Below are 12,201 nucleotides of genomic sequence, written 5' to 3'. Positions count from 1 at the left end.
ACCATCAGACGCGTATCTTCATTCTTATGCCCCTGTACAATATCCCGCATTCATCCAACTCGGGCGTGCAGTTACAATCTTGGCAGTCTTGGCAATGTAAGGAAAGATTGGAAGGCGATCCACCGGTTAATGACCTCTTATATTCCATTAGCCTCTGATTGATACACCGCCCTGTTTGCCTTACGTAAAAATGACCACAACTAAGGGGAACTTTATATACCACACCCATACGACCCTCAGTAAAATTGTTGTTCTTGATGTGCTTCACTGGACAAATATCTCGTGTAAACTGCTCTAAATAAACAGATAGCGAGCACTGAGCTAAAGAAACTTTTCAATTCAGTCTCAATAGAGAGTGTTCACTGCATCAGAAAATGCTGAAGTATCAACGCACGCTCATTACCAAAAGAAAGTTGGACATGTGCTTGAAACTAAGACCTGTGAGAGTATGATGCATGCAAACTGCTCCTGTTCAGTGCTGCTTTCCTGTTACTGCAAGCAGAAGCAGCTCAGGCAGAAAAGCAGAAATGGAAGTACATAGTTATACACTCGTTGCACAGTGCTATTGAGAAGTCAAATGTGAGGAATCAGCCCCTAAATCATACCACAGAGCAATAAACCATGCGTGATTCTGCAGCTAGCATGCCAGTCAACACTTGCGCATTAATTTGTGTGTGAGGCGTGTTCCATCGTGTGGGGCGTAGAAGGCACCAGCACTCAATTTCTCTGGCAACAGGGCTAGCACAATACATGGACCGTGCACATACCTGACTGGACAGCTGCCAGATGCCATCAGGATGGAGGTGCTTCTGGAGCATCTTGGGGGCAAGCAGGTAGCTGTAAAGTGCCAAGATGCTCAGATGGTCCCTCATAACAGAAGCACAATTTTAGCAATGTTAATGTGTACTCGCCAATTATCATTTAATAATGTGATTAACATTCTTTGTAAACTTGACCTGGATGTGTGCCTCTTTCATGTCAACTTGGGTTTAATGGGTAGAGCATCGGGCCACTGTGCTGAGGGACCAACTTGGGTGTGCTGTTCAAGGAACGTCTTCAACGAACTTCTCAGACGTCACTGGGTATGTGCAGCTCTTCAATGAAAAAAAAAGGATCTCCACTGCTGGGCCAGTATGTTCAGACGCAGTGGAAGAGCAGAGAAGCCCCGCTGCAGTGCAGGCCTGGTGCGTGTGATACAACGTGATATGGAGGGCCCTTCGTTTACGCTCATTTTCAAAACTAAATTTATGAAAATTGGGTTACACTCAATTTCTCCACAAAGTTTGCTGTTTTGTTAAGAATAACAAACACTGGTGTACACAAAACTAAAGAACGCTGCCCGCCTTGTGAGAGAAGAGGGTCAAGATATATCATAATATTAATAGTAACATTATGTGAATATTGTACATGTCTCATTTTCTCTTAACACTCAAGCAAAAACCAGTGCATATATAAAAAAATACACCGCATATCCACGGGGTGAATGATGATGAGTGGGCGAAGCTCCGGAGAGAATCATCGGTAAACCGTGAATCTTCCGTGTAATTCGCCCAGTCTCGCCGCACTAAATCGAACGATTCACTTCCACCAATGACACGCGCCATATGTGACGTCATTCCTATTTTATATCAGCGCCCTTCATTATAATTGCACCATCTCCCGCTTAAGGGGACGCTAGCACAAACGCGTTAGAAACGTGCAGTACTCTAAGGGGAAGAGGCCACAGCGTCTTACGCAGCCATTTACACATGCCGGAACGTGCACCGCGTTTGCCGACGCCATCAGCGTTTATGAATACGGGGGTAAGGCGGAGAGGCCACAGCGTCTTACACCAGCTTCTTGCACGGGCCGTAACGCGCTAGCACAAACGCGTTAGAAACGCGCAGTCTTTCGTTAATGTTGGGTATTTATTGCCATCGTGGTGCGTCTGTCCATGTGCGCTTAGCGCCACGCGTTCAGAAGCGAGGGGTCCCTGGTTCGATTCCGCTACGGCCACAACTCTCGGAATTTTTTTTTCTCATAAAAGTAGACGTGGCTACCTACTACGACGACTACTACTACAGAGGAGGGACAGACCCACACCCTAAGGAGCTTCGCCCCTAAAACATAATACATTTAGGGCCTTAATACATAATACATTTAGCAGTGTTCACATGACTACGATAATGGCACACTGCCTGGCATTTCCTGCATGTCGCATATAGTACATGTAAACAGTGGTAATGCATTAGGAAGCAAATTGTACTGAGAACAGTAGCTGTGACGTTTGGAGGATGTTTACCCAACTAAGTTATGTTTAAAGGAGGGTAGCCAATCCATTTAATTGGTGTTCCATTCATTTTGTTGCACGAGCATATGCTGGAAACCAGTAAAACAGTACGACTACAGACAAGGACCAAAAGCCCGACACGTCTGGGAAGAGCACAGAAATGCTCGCAATGCATATGACAACGTACGGAACAAGGACCCCCCTTGTAAGATAAGGAAAAGCATAGCACCTCCTGCAAAGCATGCCTCTGTGCACTACTTTTTGTACTTTTTTTCTTTCTTAAAAAGTGCAGAGAAGAAAATAAAGAATGGATCGCTAGAACCATCTCTATGATTTTTGTTAATGTGGTCTGTTTTAAATGTGTTAATATTGCCTGACAACGAGTACTTGTAGAGATGAGTTTCTGCACATGGTTTGTAGAGCTCTCTTCAATTACATGTTCGTATGAGTCATTTCTCTTCTTTAAATAGAATATGTGTGTCCAAAAAGGAGACCACTGCTTGTTATAATTGTCTGTAAAAGTTACCAAAAGAAATCTTGAACTTTGGGCTGCCAGACAAAAAAAAAAAAAAAAAAAGATTTCTCCCCCGTTTACCAGACAAAAAAGGAAACAGATTTTTCCCTGGCATTTCTCTTTAAATATAACGCCAGATTTTTACCCCCAATTTAAAAACAATATAAAACCCGATAACAAAAGACCCTAATGATACAGTGTTATTGCTACATCGTTTCAATGCTAATTACATTAATGTTGACAGTCATCCCGAGATGGTTTCTGCCAGAATTTTTATACTTGATACATGCACAAAAAGAGCAAGACTTGTAGACAAGAATGCTCTAGCTTCTAAATTCCTTGAATAAGGTTGCAGACATCTACATTCAGCAAAGTGCACTTTGTTAATTTCTGGCCTTTGTGTAAACTTGACACAACCAAGAGTCACATTAACATTTATACAGCAACAGTGAGAACTATTGGACAGGTTCATTAATACATCTGTGAGCTTGTTGAGTACAGGTGCGCTGCCGATAAGTTGATACTGAAGGCCGTTAATGTTACGTACACCCTACCTGGAAGTTTATCCTATTTCTTCAGAAAATGCTAATGAGTGCCCTGCACAATTATAAAACTGACAGTTCCTAATTACTTGTCAATAGTGTCAGAAAACAATTCAAAGTATTTTAAAGTTTTCGCCATATTGCAGGCAACTGCATGTTAAAACACGAAACCTATGCATTTGACAACTTGTGCACCGAGTTGGCAACCACAGACACTACGCAAGAAAAACAACTTATGCCTACCGTAAAATTCCGAGCAAGCGCTCCCACCCGTGCAAGAGACCCCCCCCCCCCCCCCTAACTTCACTGCTAATTTCAAATTACCGCGCCGTTCCGGGAAAGCGCCGTTGGTCACTCGTACAGTGAACTAGAAGTATTGGGTAGTGGAAAGAGCTGAGGGCTGGGCGCACAGGCAGTGTGAAGCCAAGAGCGAAGATTCCGCTAGGGGTGCTGGTGTGCTCTTCCCGAGGAGACCATGCCGGTTGCAGCCCGCGTTGCCCGGGCCGCGTAGCTGCAACCGCTTTACCGCGTCGTTCTTGGTGTTACGAGCCAGCGTGCTTTTCGTGTTTTTGGAAGTTAAGCTACTGAAAGTGCTGAGCGTGACCGTTTCTCGGTTCGATGCTGCCCTGTTGTCGCTTTTTGGATAACGTAAGAAAAGAAAAAAAGCGATACGCATTGCTAATCGCCCGGATGCAAGAGCGGGTATCCTGGTTTTCGAGAAGTAAATGGGCGCACGTTGTCTCTTTTTGGAGTGCCTAAAGACAATGACCGGCGGAGACAATGGGAGAGAAATCTTCACTGCAAAGATAAGCCACTCTCCGAGACTTCAACTGTGTGCGAGAGGCACTTTGAAGTGCATTTCATTTTGCGCGACTATGTTCACTTCATCAACGGTAAGGAAGTAAGGATTCCTCGAGGTACACCGGCGCTGACCCACGCCACGGTGCCCACGCTCCTGCCCGATTTGACATCATACCTCTCAAAGGAAATGCGTCAGAGAAGACCAGAGAGAAAACGTGTTGCAGTGTGCCCAGCTGCATGCGCGAAGAAGGTGCGTTTGTCTCGTCACGACGTTCATGAGTCATCATCCGCAGATGATGGTGCGGATGGCAACGACAGCCTGGGTATGACAGTGCCCCAGCATAATCTTCAAACGATCGTAAACAGTGTGGATATTAGAAAATAAATTCTTGGTGCATTTTTTGTTGCAAGATGATCCGAGAAGTCATTGAAATATTGACATCCAGACTTCCAAGCCAAGCTCTGCGGCCAGAATCTGCTTCTGTGCACGGAAAAGCTTCTTTCGTTTTTGACGTGCCTGACCGAATGGGAGCTGCATGTAGGTGGTCGAGGTGGCTTCCTGTCCGCATCTACTGCTGTTGGCCTGAGAGTCGCAGTTGCAAGTGTTCTGTCGTTGCTGACCTACATGACAAAGAATGTTAGCTACGAGTACTTAATGACCTCAAAGCTGAGTCAGGGCCCAGTTCAAAATCTCTTTGGTATAGCACGGCAGTCAAGCGGTTGCAATACCCATCCAATACCTCAACAGTTTCTCATTACTGCAGTTTGTCTTGTCTAAGTGTTTATGGGCTTGCCAGGTCTGTTGCTATTGGGAATGCTGAGCCTGGTGTTCTTACAACCCTCCTTGAGCCAGACATGATAGAAGGCCCAAAGCCTGGCAAAACTGACACAATCCAAAGCCTTCTTGATGTTGATGACATTCCCACTGCAGGGTATCAAAAGCAGGACCCTGTACCAGACCATGTCTCATGTGTTCAAGCAAAACGTGACGACCGGGTCATTTTTTACATTTGTGGTAATGTTGCCAGGAAGTTTTTGTTGAAATTGGAGTGCGATGAATGCCACAAATTGCTTCTCCCAAAGAAGGAGGATGTTGATAGTCTTGCTGCAGCTCAGTGCACCAGGCTGCGAGACAATGGTGGCCTACTGTATCCAACCGGATGACTTTTCAGGTTTATTCGAAGATCAGAAAACCTTTTCACAGCCACATTCAGTGCACAGGAGCTGCATCATGAGAGTGTTAAGGATGTTACTACTCTTAAGAGAAACCGAGAAGAGCGGATAGGGTGTGCCAGCCATACAGAATCTTTGATGGTGAAGGATGTAGCTTTTCATGTTACCACACACGGCTGCACTTTTTTGTGAAGTCCTTAAACCATTCGAAAGAGTCGGGTGACCTCAAGATGAGCCGCTGTACATAAGTATGTGAAATGGTATTGTGTACTCTCTACCGTGCAACTCATCTGTTGCAGTATGTTTCTTGAAAATCCCCCCCCCCCCCCCCTACCTACTGATACTGGAAAAAAAAAAAAAAAAAAACTGTCTGCAGGAGGCTCATGCTTCTGAAATGCACATGTTTATCGCTTGCCTAAATCATAATGATAGAAGAATGCAGCAGTATGCATGCATTCAGTACAAATTCTAGGCTAAACATTTCGACAGAATTACCTGCTGGTTGGAAAAATTAATTAGGACTTAGACAGTGACTCCAACCAAGTAAGGGTATTTATTAGCCCGACGTAATATAAACCGCGTGAAGGGCATCCTACCCTCTGTCTATGGCCTGGGAGAGACGGCGAAAAGAAGAAAAGACCCCCCGCTCTAGGTCACCAACACCAAAACATCTCCCCCCCCTTAACGGCTTTCCCGTCGGTAAAGCGTCCCCCAGCATTTGTCATCCCCAGTCGCCCAGCAACGCCGCAGCCTCCCCACCCTTTCGCCATTTCCGTTCGTCAATAACAGGTGCCCTGTCAAGTGCCCCCCCTTCCTTTCTTACGATGGACCTTTAAAAAGCTGCACACCGCCACCTCCGAAGAATACCCCCTGAAGAAGGAGCCGAATTGGCTCCGAAACGTCGGGTTAATACATACCCTTACTTGGTTGGGGTCACTGTCTAGTAAATCCCATTCAATACAAATGTATTTTCTATGTTTCGAACGGGACTTGTGACTGGTGCAACTGGGTAAAAAACGGGAAATTTTGATGCTAAAAGTGCACTCTGTCGATGCAGCACGAAGTGCATGCATCGCAATAACATACATTGCAGGTACGAACCGTGCCCTGCCATCCCATACTACAGATCTTGGGGTTCCTTACATAAAATCACACAGCATTCTGAAGCTCTTTGCTTCAGAATGCTGTGTGATTTACAGCATTCTGAAGCATACAAATGAACACAGCATTCTGAAGCTCTTTGCCGCCGCACTCGCCTGCTGCGCTCTGCCGCGGACTCCCTCAGCCGGTGCTCGGGAAGTGAGCGTGTGGGTCATCTGGTGAGCTTCTACACAATATGCCTCGCGCCGAGGCCGCCGCTTCTTCCACTACCCAATATTTTCTAGTGCACTGTAGTCACTCGCCACCGATGTCATCGCTAGGCCTTTTCCGGTTCACTTCGAATCTGTAGCAGACAGCGCTTCAGAACGAACCGCCGACGCTCCTAAGCAGCAATGTTTTGTTACCGTTGTTGCCGCTTTACCCTCTCTTCGCAATAATTTCACACGATGAAGAAAACAAGCTATTTGCGGCGCCGCCAGCTGTGACTCGAGCATGGCCGAGCCGCGGTTCGCTGTCCGCCGTCAGTAGCCATGAACTGCAGCTGAGCTTGACTTGCATCGGTACTCTCGTAGTGCTAAACGTTTGACCGCGGAAATGGTTTTTAAGTGAACATTACGCGTCACTTTACTCTAGCGGACATCATTTTGCCTGGAATAGAAGCTGCATAACCAATGTTCGTGTGGCCGGTCGCGGCGACGCGCCGGTGCAGCCAAGCAGGGCAGCGTCGATGTGCTATTTCTGCAGTTCTTTCGATGGTTTTGAGAGTGATAAGCAGCACTAACAAATGTTTGGCTTAATAAAGTTCGTGTTAAATAAAATTTAAAATTCATGCCCACTGCGCTTTTTTTTTTTTTCAGGCGAGAAATGTTTCTCGTCGCCATCTTGAATTTTGGTGATGATGATGATGATGATTTATTGGCATCCCCTTTGAAACGGGGTGGCGACAAATAGTCACCTAGCCTGCTTGATTTAATCAGGTATACTACACATGTTCTTTATCTAGCATTTTCGTATACCTCTCATTATCTTTCTTTTTCAAAAATTTAGCTTGTACTGCTGCCTATGATTTTAAGAGATCAGGTCGTATCCATCTTTTCCCTGCTTTTTTTCCACCAGTACTCTAATCGTCTCTTGCTGATCTCTACGGCTGATCTGTTTATGTTTCCTTCCACTTTAAACCCAAGCGCTTCTGGGAGTTGCACGTTACCTACGGTTCTCGCTGGGTGGATCCCGTCGCATTCCATTAGGATGTGCTGAGTGGTCTCTGGATCTTTACTGCAGCATACACATGTCTCATCTAGTTCCGAATATTTGTTCCGATATGTTTTCGTCCTTAGGCAACCGGCTCGAGCCTCAAATAGCAAGGCACTGCCCTTTGTGTTATCGTACATATTTTCCCTTCTAATTTCTTTCTTCTCATTCTTGTAAATCTCCATTGTCCTTTTCGTTTCCATTCTTTGCATCCAATTCACGGTCTCTATTTCTCTCACTTTCTTTCTGATGACCTCTGGTTGTCTATTTACAGTTTCGATTATCCTGTACTTGGTTGCCAACTTCCTTGACCTCTTCCTCCATTCTGTGTCCACGCTTTTCATGTAGAGATACTTGTGCACTTTAGCCGCCCATTTATTTTCATCCATGTTCCTGAGCCTTTCTTCAAAACTAATTTTGCTTTGTGCTTCTCTGACTTCAAAAGAGGCCCAACCCATGTCTCCATGCACTGCCTCATTTGTCGTATTACCGTGTGCTCCCAAAGCCAACCGGCCTACTGATCTTTGGTTAACTTCCAAACCCGCCAATATATCCGATTTTAAGCATATAATGGCATTTGCGAATGTTAGCGCTGGCACCATTACTCCTTTCCAGATTCCACGCACCACCTCATACTTATTGTGGCCCCACAGTGCTCTGTGTTTCATTAATGCTGCATTCTGCTTCCCCTTTATTTTCAGATTATCTTGGTGGTTGCTTGAGTAATTCTTTCCTTCGTTTATGTGTACGCCGAGGTACTTATATTGCTTCACTATGGGTATTACTTGCTGTTGAATTGACACCACGAAGTTACTCGTGTGTTCATTAAAGATCATAATCCCTGATTTCTCTGTGCTAAACTTAAGGCCTAGATTTGTCGCTGCGTTCCCACAGATATTCGCAAGTATCTGTAAATCTTTTTTATTGTCCGCTAGTAGCACAATGTCGTCTGCGTACATCAATCCAGGGACCTTCTGTTGCACCATTTGTCCATTACGCATGTAGGATAAATCAAAACCTAATTCGCTGTTTTCCAGTCGTCTTTCTATGCCCTTGACGTAAAGCGTGAACAACAATGGTGACAGAGGGCATCCTTGCTTCAATCCTTGGTGAATTCCCACCATTTCATTTCCTTTTCGGCCTTCCCATGCCACTTGTACTTGGTTGTCTCGATATATCTCCCTCAGCAGCTCCACGAAATCGTCATCCATGCCTTCGTATTGAAGAATATCCCACAACAATTCCCTGTCTACGTTGTCATAAGCTCCTTTAATATCTAGAAATGCTACCCATAAAGGTCTTTTCTGAGCTACTGAAATCTCTATGCACTGAGTTAGTACAAACATATTGTCTTCTAAGCGTCTGCCTGGCCTGAACCCATTCTGTAGTTCCCCCAATACACCGGTCTCGTTCCGGAAAAGCGCCCCCTCACTACAGTGCACTAGAAAATATTGGGTAGTGGAAGGAGCGGCGGCCTCGGCACGAGGCATATTGTGTAGAAGCTCACCAGATGGCGCGCGCGCTCACCTCCCGGAAGGTTAGAACCTAACCTCCCAGAAGGTTAGAAGATAATCTGTTCTCATTGACACAGTGTATTGAAATAGCAGAAAAGGAACACAGGCCCCTATGGCTTGCCTTTCTGGATATCAAGGGAGCCTATGACAGTGTAATCCAAAAGGATTTGTGGGACATACTGGGCACTCTAGAGGTGGAAGATGGAGTAAGAAATCTTTTAAAAGATATCTATAAAAGTAACAGGGTGCTTATAAAATGGGAAAACAAGGTATCTGGGCCTATAGAGATACAGCAGGGGCTTAGGCAGGGGTGCCCTCTGTCACCTCTGTTGTTCATGCTGTATTTACAAGGATTAGAGAAAAAAATTAGAGAGGAGCGGACTTGGCTTCAACCTTTCCTATTTCAAGCAGGGAGAATGGATTAAACAGTCATTACCAGGACTGATGTATGCAGATGACATTGTACTTATGGCTGACAGCAAGGAAGACTTGCAGAGATTAATGGACATCTGTGGTAAAGAGGGAGATAGCTTAGGTCTGAAGTTTAGTAAAGAAAAATCGGCAGTCATGACTTTTAATGATAATCAGGGCAGCGAGCATAGGATACAGGAGGTTACGCTGGAGGTGGTGGATAAGTACAAATATCTTGGAGTGTGGATAAACAATGGGGCTGAGTACCTAACGGAACATGAAAAATATGTGACGGCTAAAGGTAGCAGAAATGCAGCTGTGATGAAAAATAAGGCACTGTGGAATTACAATAGGTACGAAGTGGTGAGAGGGATTTGGAAAGGGGTGATACGGTCCCTAGTTTGACTTTCGGCAATGCGGTCCTGTGCATGAGATCAGAGGTTCGAGCAAGGTTGGAAGTTAAGCAGCGAGGGGTAGGTAGACTGGCTCTGGGAGCACACGGAAATACACCAAATCAGGGGGTACAGGGTGACATGGGATGGACGTCATTCGAGGGCAGGGAAGCCAGCAGCAAGATAGAATTTGAGGAGCGATTGAGAGAGATGGCAGAAAAGCGGTGGGCAAGGAGAGTTTTCAGTTATTTGTACATGAGGAATGTTGATACAAAATGGAGGAAGCTGACCAGAAAACTGTCAATCAAATATTTGGACTGCAGGAGGGGTGCAAACCAGGAAACATCGGTTAAGAAAAAGGTTAAGGAAACAGAGAGGGGTCTGTGGAAAACAGGGATGCAGACGAAATCAGCACTGGGCACATACCGAACTTTCAAGCAAGAAATTTTCAAAGAAAATATCTACGATAATTCTAGAGGAAGCTCTTTGTTGTTTGAAGCCAGGACGGGAGTATTGCGGACTAAGATGTACCGAGTCAAGTACCAAGGTATAGACACGTTGTGCTGTGCGTGTGGAGAAGAAGAGGAAACGGCTGAACACCTCATACTTTTCTGTAAGGGGCTTAACCCTACAGTGCAAGGCAACGGGGCTGATTTTTTCAAAGCATTGGGGTTTAGGGACAGTGAAGGCAAAATAGACTTTAAGCGGGTAGAAATAACCAAACAGAGGTTATCTGATTGGTGGATAAAATTAAGGCAGGGGTGAAATTTCACCCACCACAAAGTACAAATTATGTTAATAGTCATGGCTAGGTGGCGTATGCCACCGCCCGATTTAAAGGGTTCAGCCTCATCCATCCATCCGAGCACCGGCTATTCTTACACCGTGGCACCGGCCGAGGGAGTCTGCGGCAGAACGCAGCAGGCGAGTGCGGCGGCACAGAGGTTCAGAATGCTGTGTTCATTTTTCCTCATGCTAAATATGACAGTATGAGTTTATGCAAGCAACGCTAACATCTGTTGCAAGGGATGGCGGGGCACGGTACGGACCTACAATGTATGTTATCGCGATGCACGCACTTGGTGCTGCAGCGGCAGGGTGCACTTTTAGCATCAAACTTTTTTTGTACCCAGTTGCACCAGTCACAAGTCCCGTTCGAAACATAGAAAATACATTTGTCTTGAATAGGACTTTAACAGTGACTCCAACCAAGTAAGGGTATTTATTAACCCGACGTTTCGGAGCCAATTCGGCTCCTTCTTCAGGGGGTATTCTTCGGACGTGACGGTGTGCAGCTTTTAAAAAGTCCATCGTAAGAAAGGGGAGAGAAAGGAAGGTGGGGAGACACTCGACAGGGCACCTATTATAGACACACGAAAATGGCGAAAGGGTGGGGAGGCTGCGGCGTTGGTGGTTGACTGGGATGACCGATGCTGGGGGACACTTTACCCGTGGGAAAGCCGTTAAAGGGGGGGGGAGCGATATGTTTTGGTGTTGGTGATCTAGAGCGGGGGGTCTTCTTTTCGCCGTGTCTCCGAGGCCATGGACATACACAGAGGGTAGGATGCCCTTCACGCGGTTTATATTACGTCGGGCTAATAAATACCCTTACTTGGTTGGAGTCACTAAGTTCTCATCAATTTTCCCAACCAGACAGGTAATTCTGTCGAAATGTTTAGCTTAAAATTTGTACTGAATGCATGTATACTGCTGCATTCTTCTATCATTAATTTAAGCAAGCGATGAACATGCGCATTTCAGAATCATAAGCCTCCTGCAGACAGTTTATTTCAGTCACTGTATCAGAAGGTCGGGGGGAGGCATTTTTAAGAAACATACTGCAACAGATGAGTTGCACGGTAGAGAGTACACAATATCATTTCACATACTTATGTACAGCGGCTCAACTTCAGATATCTTGAAGTCACCCGACTCTTTGGAACGGTTTAAGGACTTCACAAAGAAGTGGAGCCGTGTGTGGTAACATAAGAAGCTACAACCTTCACCGTCAAAGATACTGCATGGCTTGCGCACCCTATCCGGTCTTCTCGGTTTCTGTTAATAAGAGTAATAACATCCTTAATACTCTCATGATGCAGCTCCTGTGTACTGAATATGGCTGTGAAAAGGTTTTCTAATCTTCGAATAAACCTGAAAAGCCACCCGGCTGGATACAGCAGGCCACCATTGTATCCTGGTGTACTGGGGCGGTATTCTGTAAGAGTCTACCTAG

At 45.5% G+C, this 12,201-nt stretch overlaps 1 protein-coding gene across 5 annotated transcripts in view; it reads right to left on the bottom strand.

Annotated features, from left to right (window-relative positions):
• The window catches only part of LOC119443163 (disintegrin and metalloproteinase domain-containing protein 11-like), a 123,063-nt gene that overhangs the window by 101,362 nt on the left and 9,500 nt on the right, over window positions 1–12,201 (bottom strand). For 3 of the 5 annotated variants that reach the window (XR_007465769.1, XM_037708327.2, XM_037708328.2), the window contains exon 5: window positions 768–837. Coding sequence is in view for 4 of the 5 variants with exons in the window: in XM_037708327.2 (XP_037564255.1) it covers window positions 768–837 (70 nt within the window). In the remaining variant the exon portion in view is untranslated. Of the gene's footprint in view, window positions 1–767; window positions 838–3,568; window positions 3,609–6,216; window positions 6,419–12,201 lie in introns of those variants that run through there. The other 2 variants (XM_049662620.1, XM_049662619.1) reach the window with 2 other exon arrangements.

This window comes from Dermacentor silvarum, chromosome 2, assembly GCF_013339745.2.
Source record: "Dermacentor silvarum isolate Dsil-2018 chromosome 2, BIME_Dsil_1.4, whole genome shotgun sequence".
Lineage (NCBI taxonomy): Eukaryota > Metazoa > Arthropoda > Arachnida > Ixodida > Ixodidae > Dermacentor > Dermacentor silvarum.
Note: the sequence above shows the minus strand (reverse complement) of the source record. Positions and strands in the feature narration are given on the sequence as shown.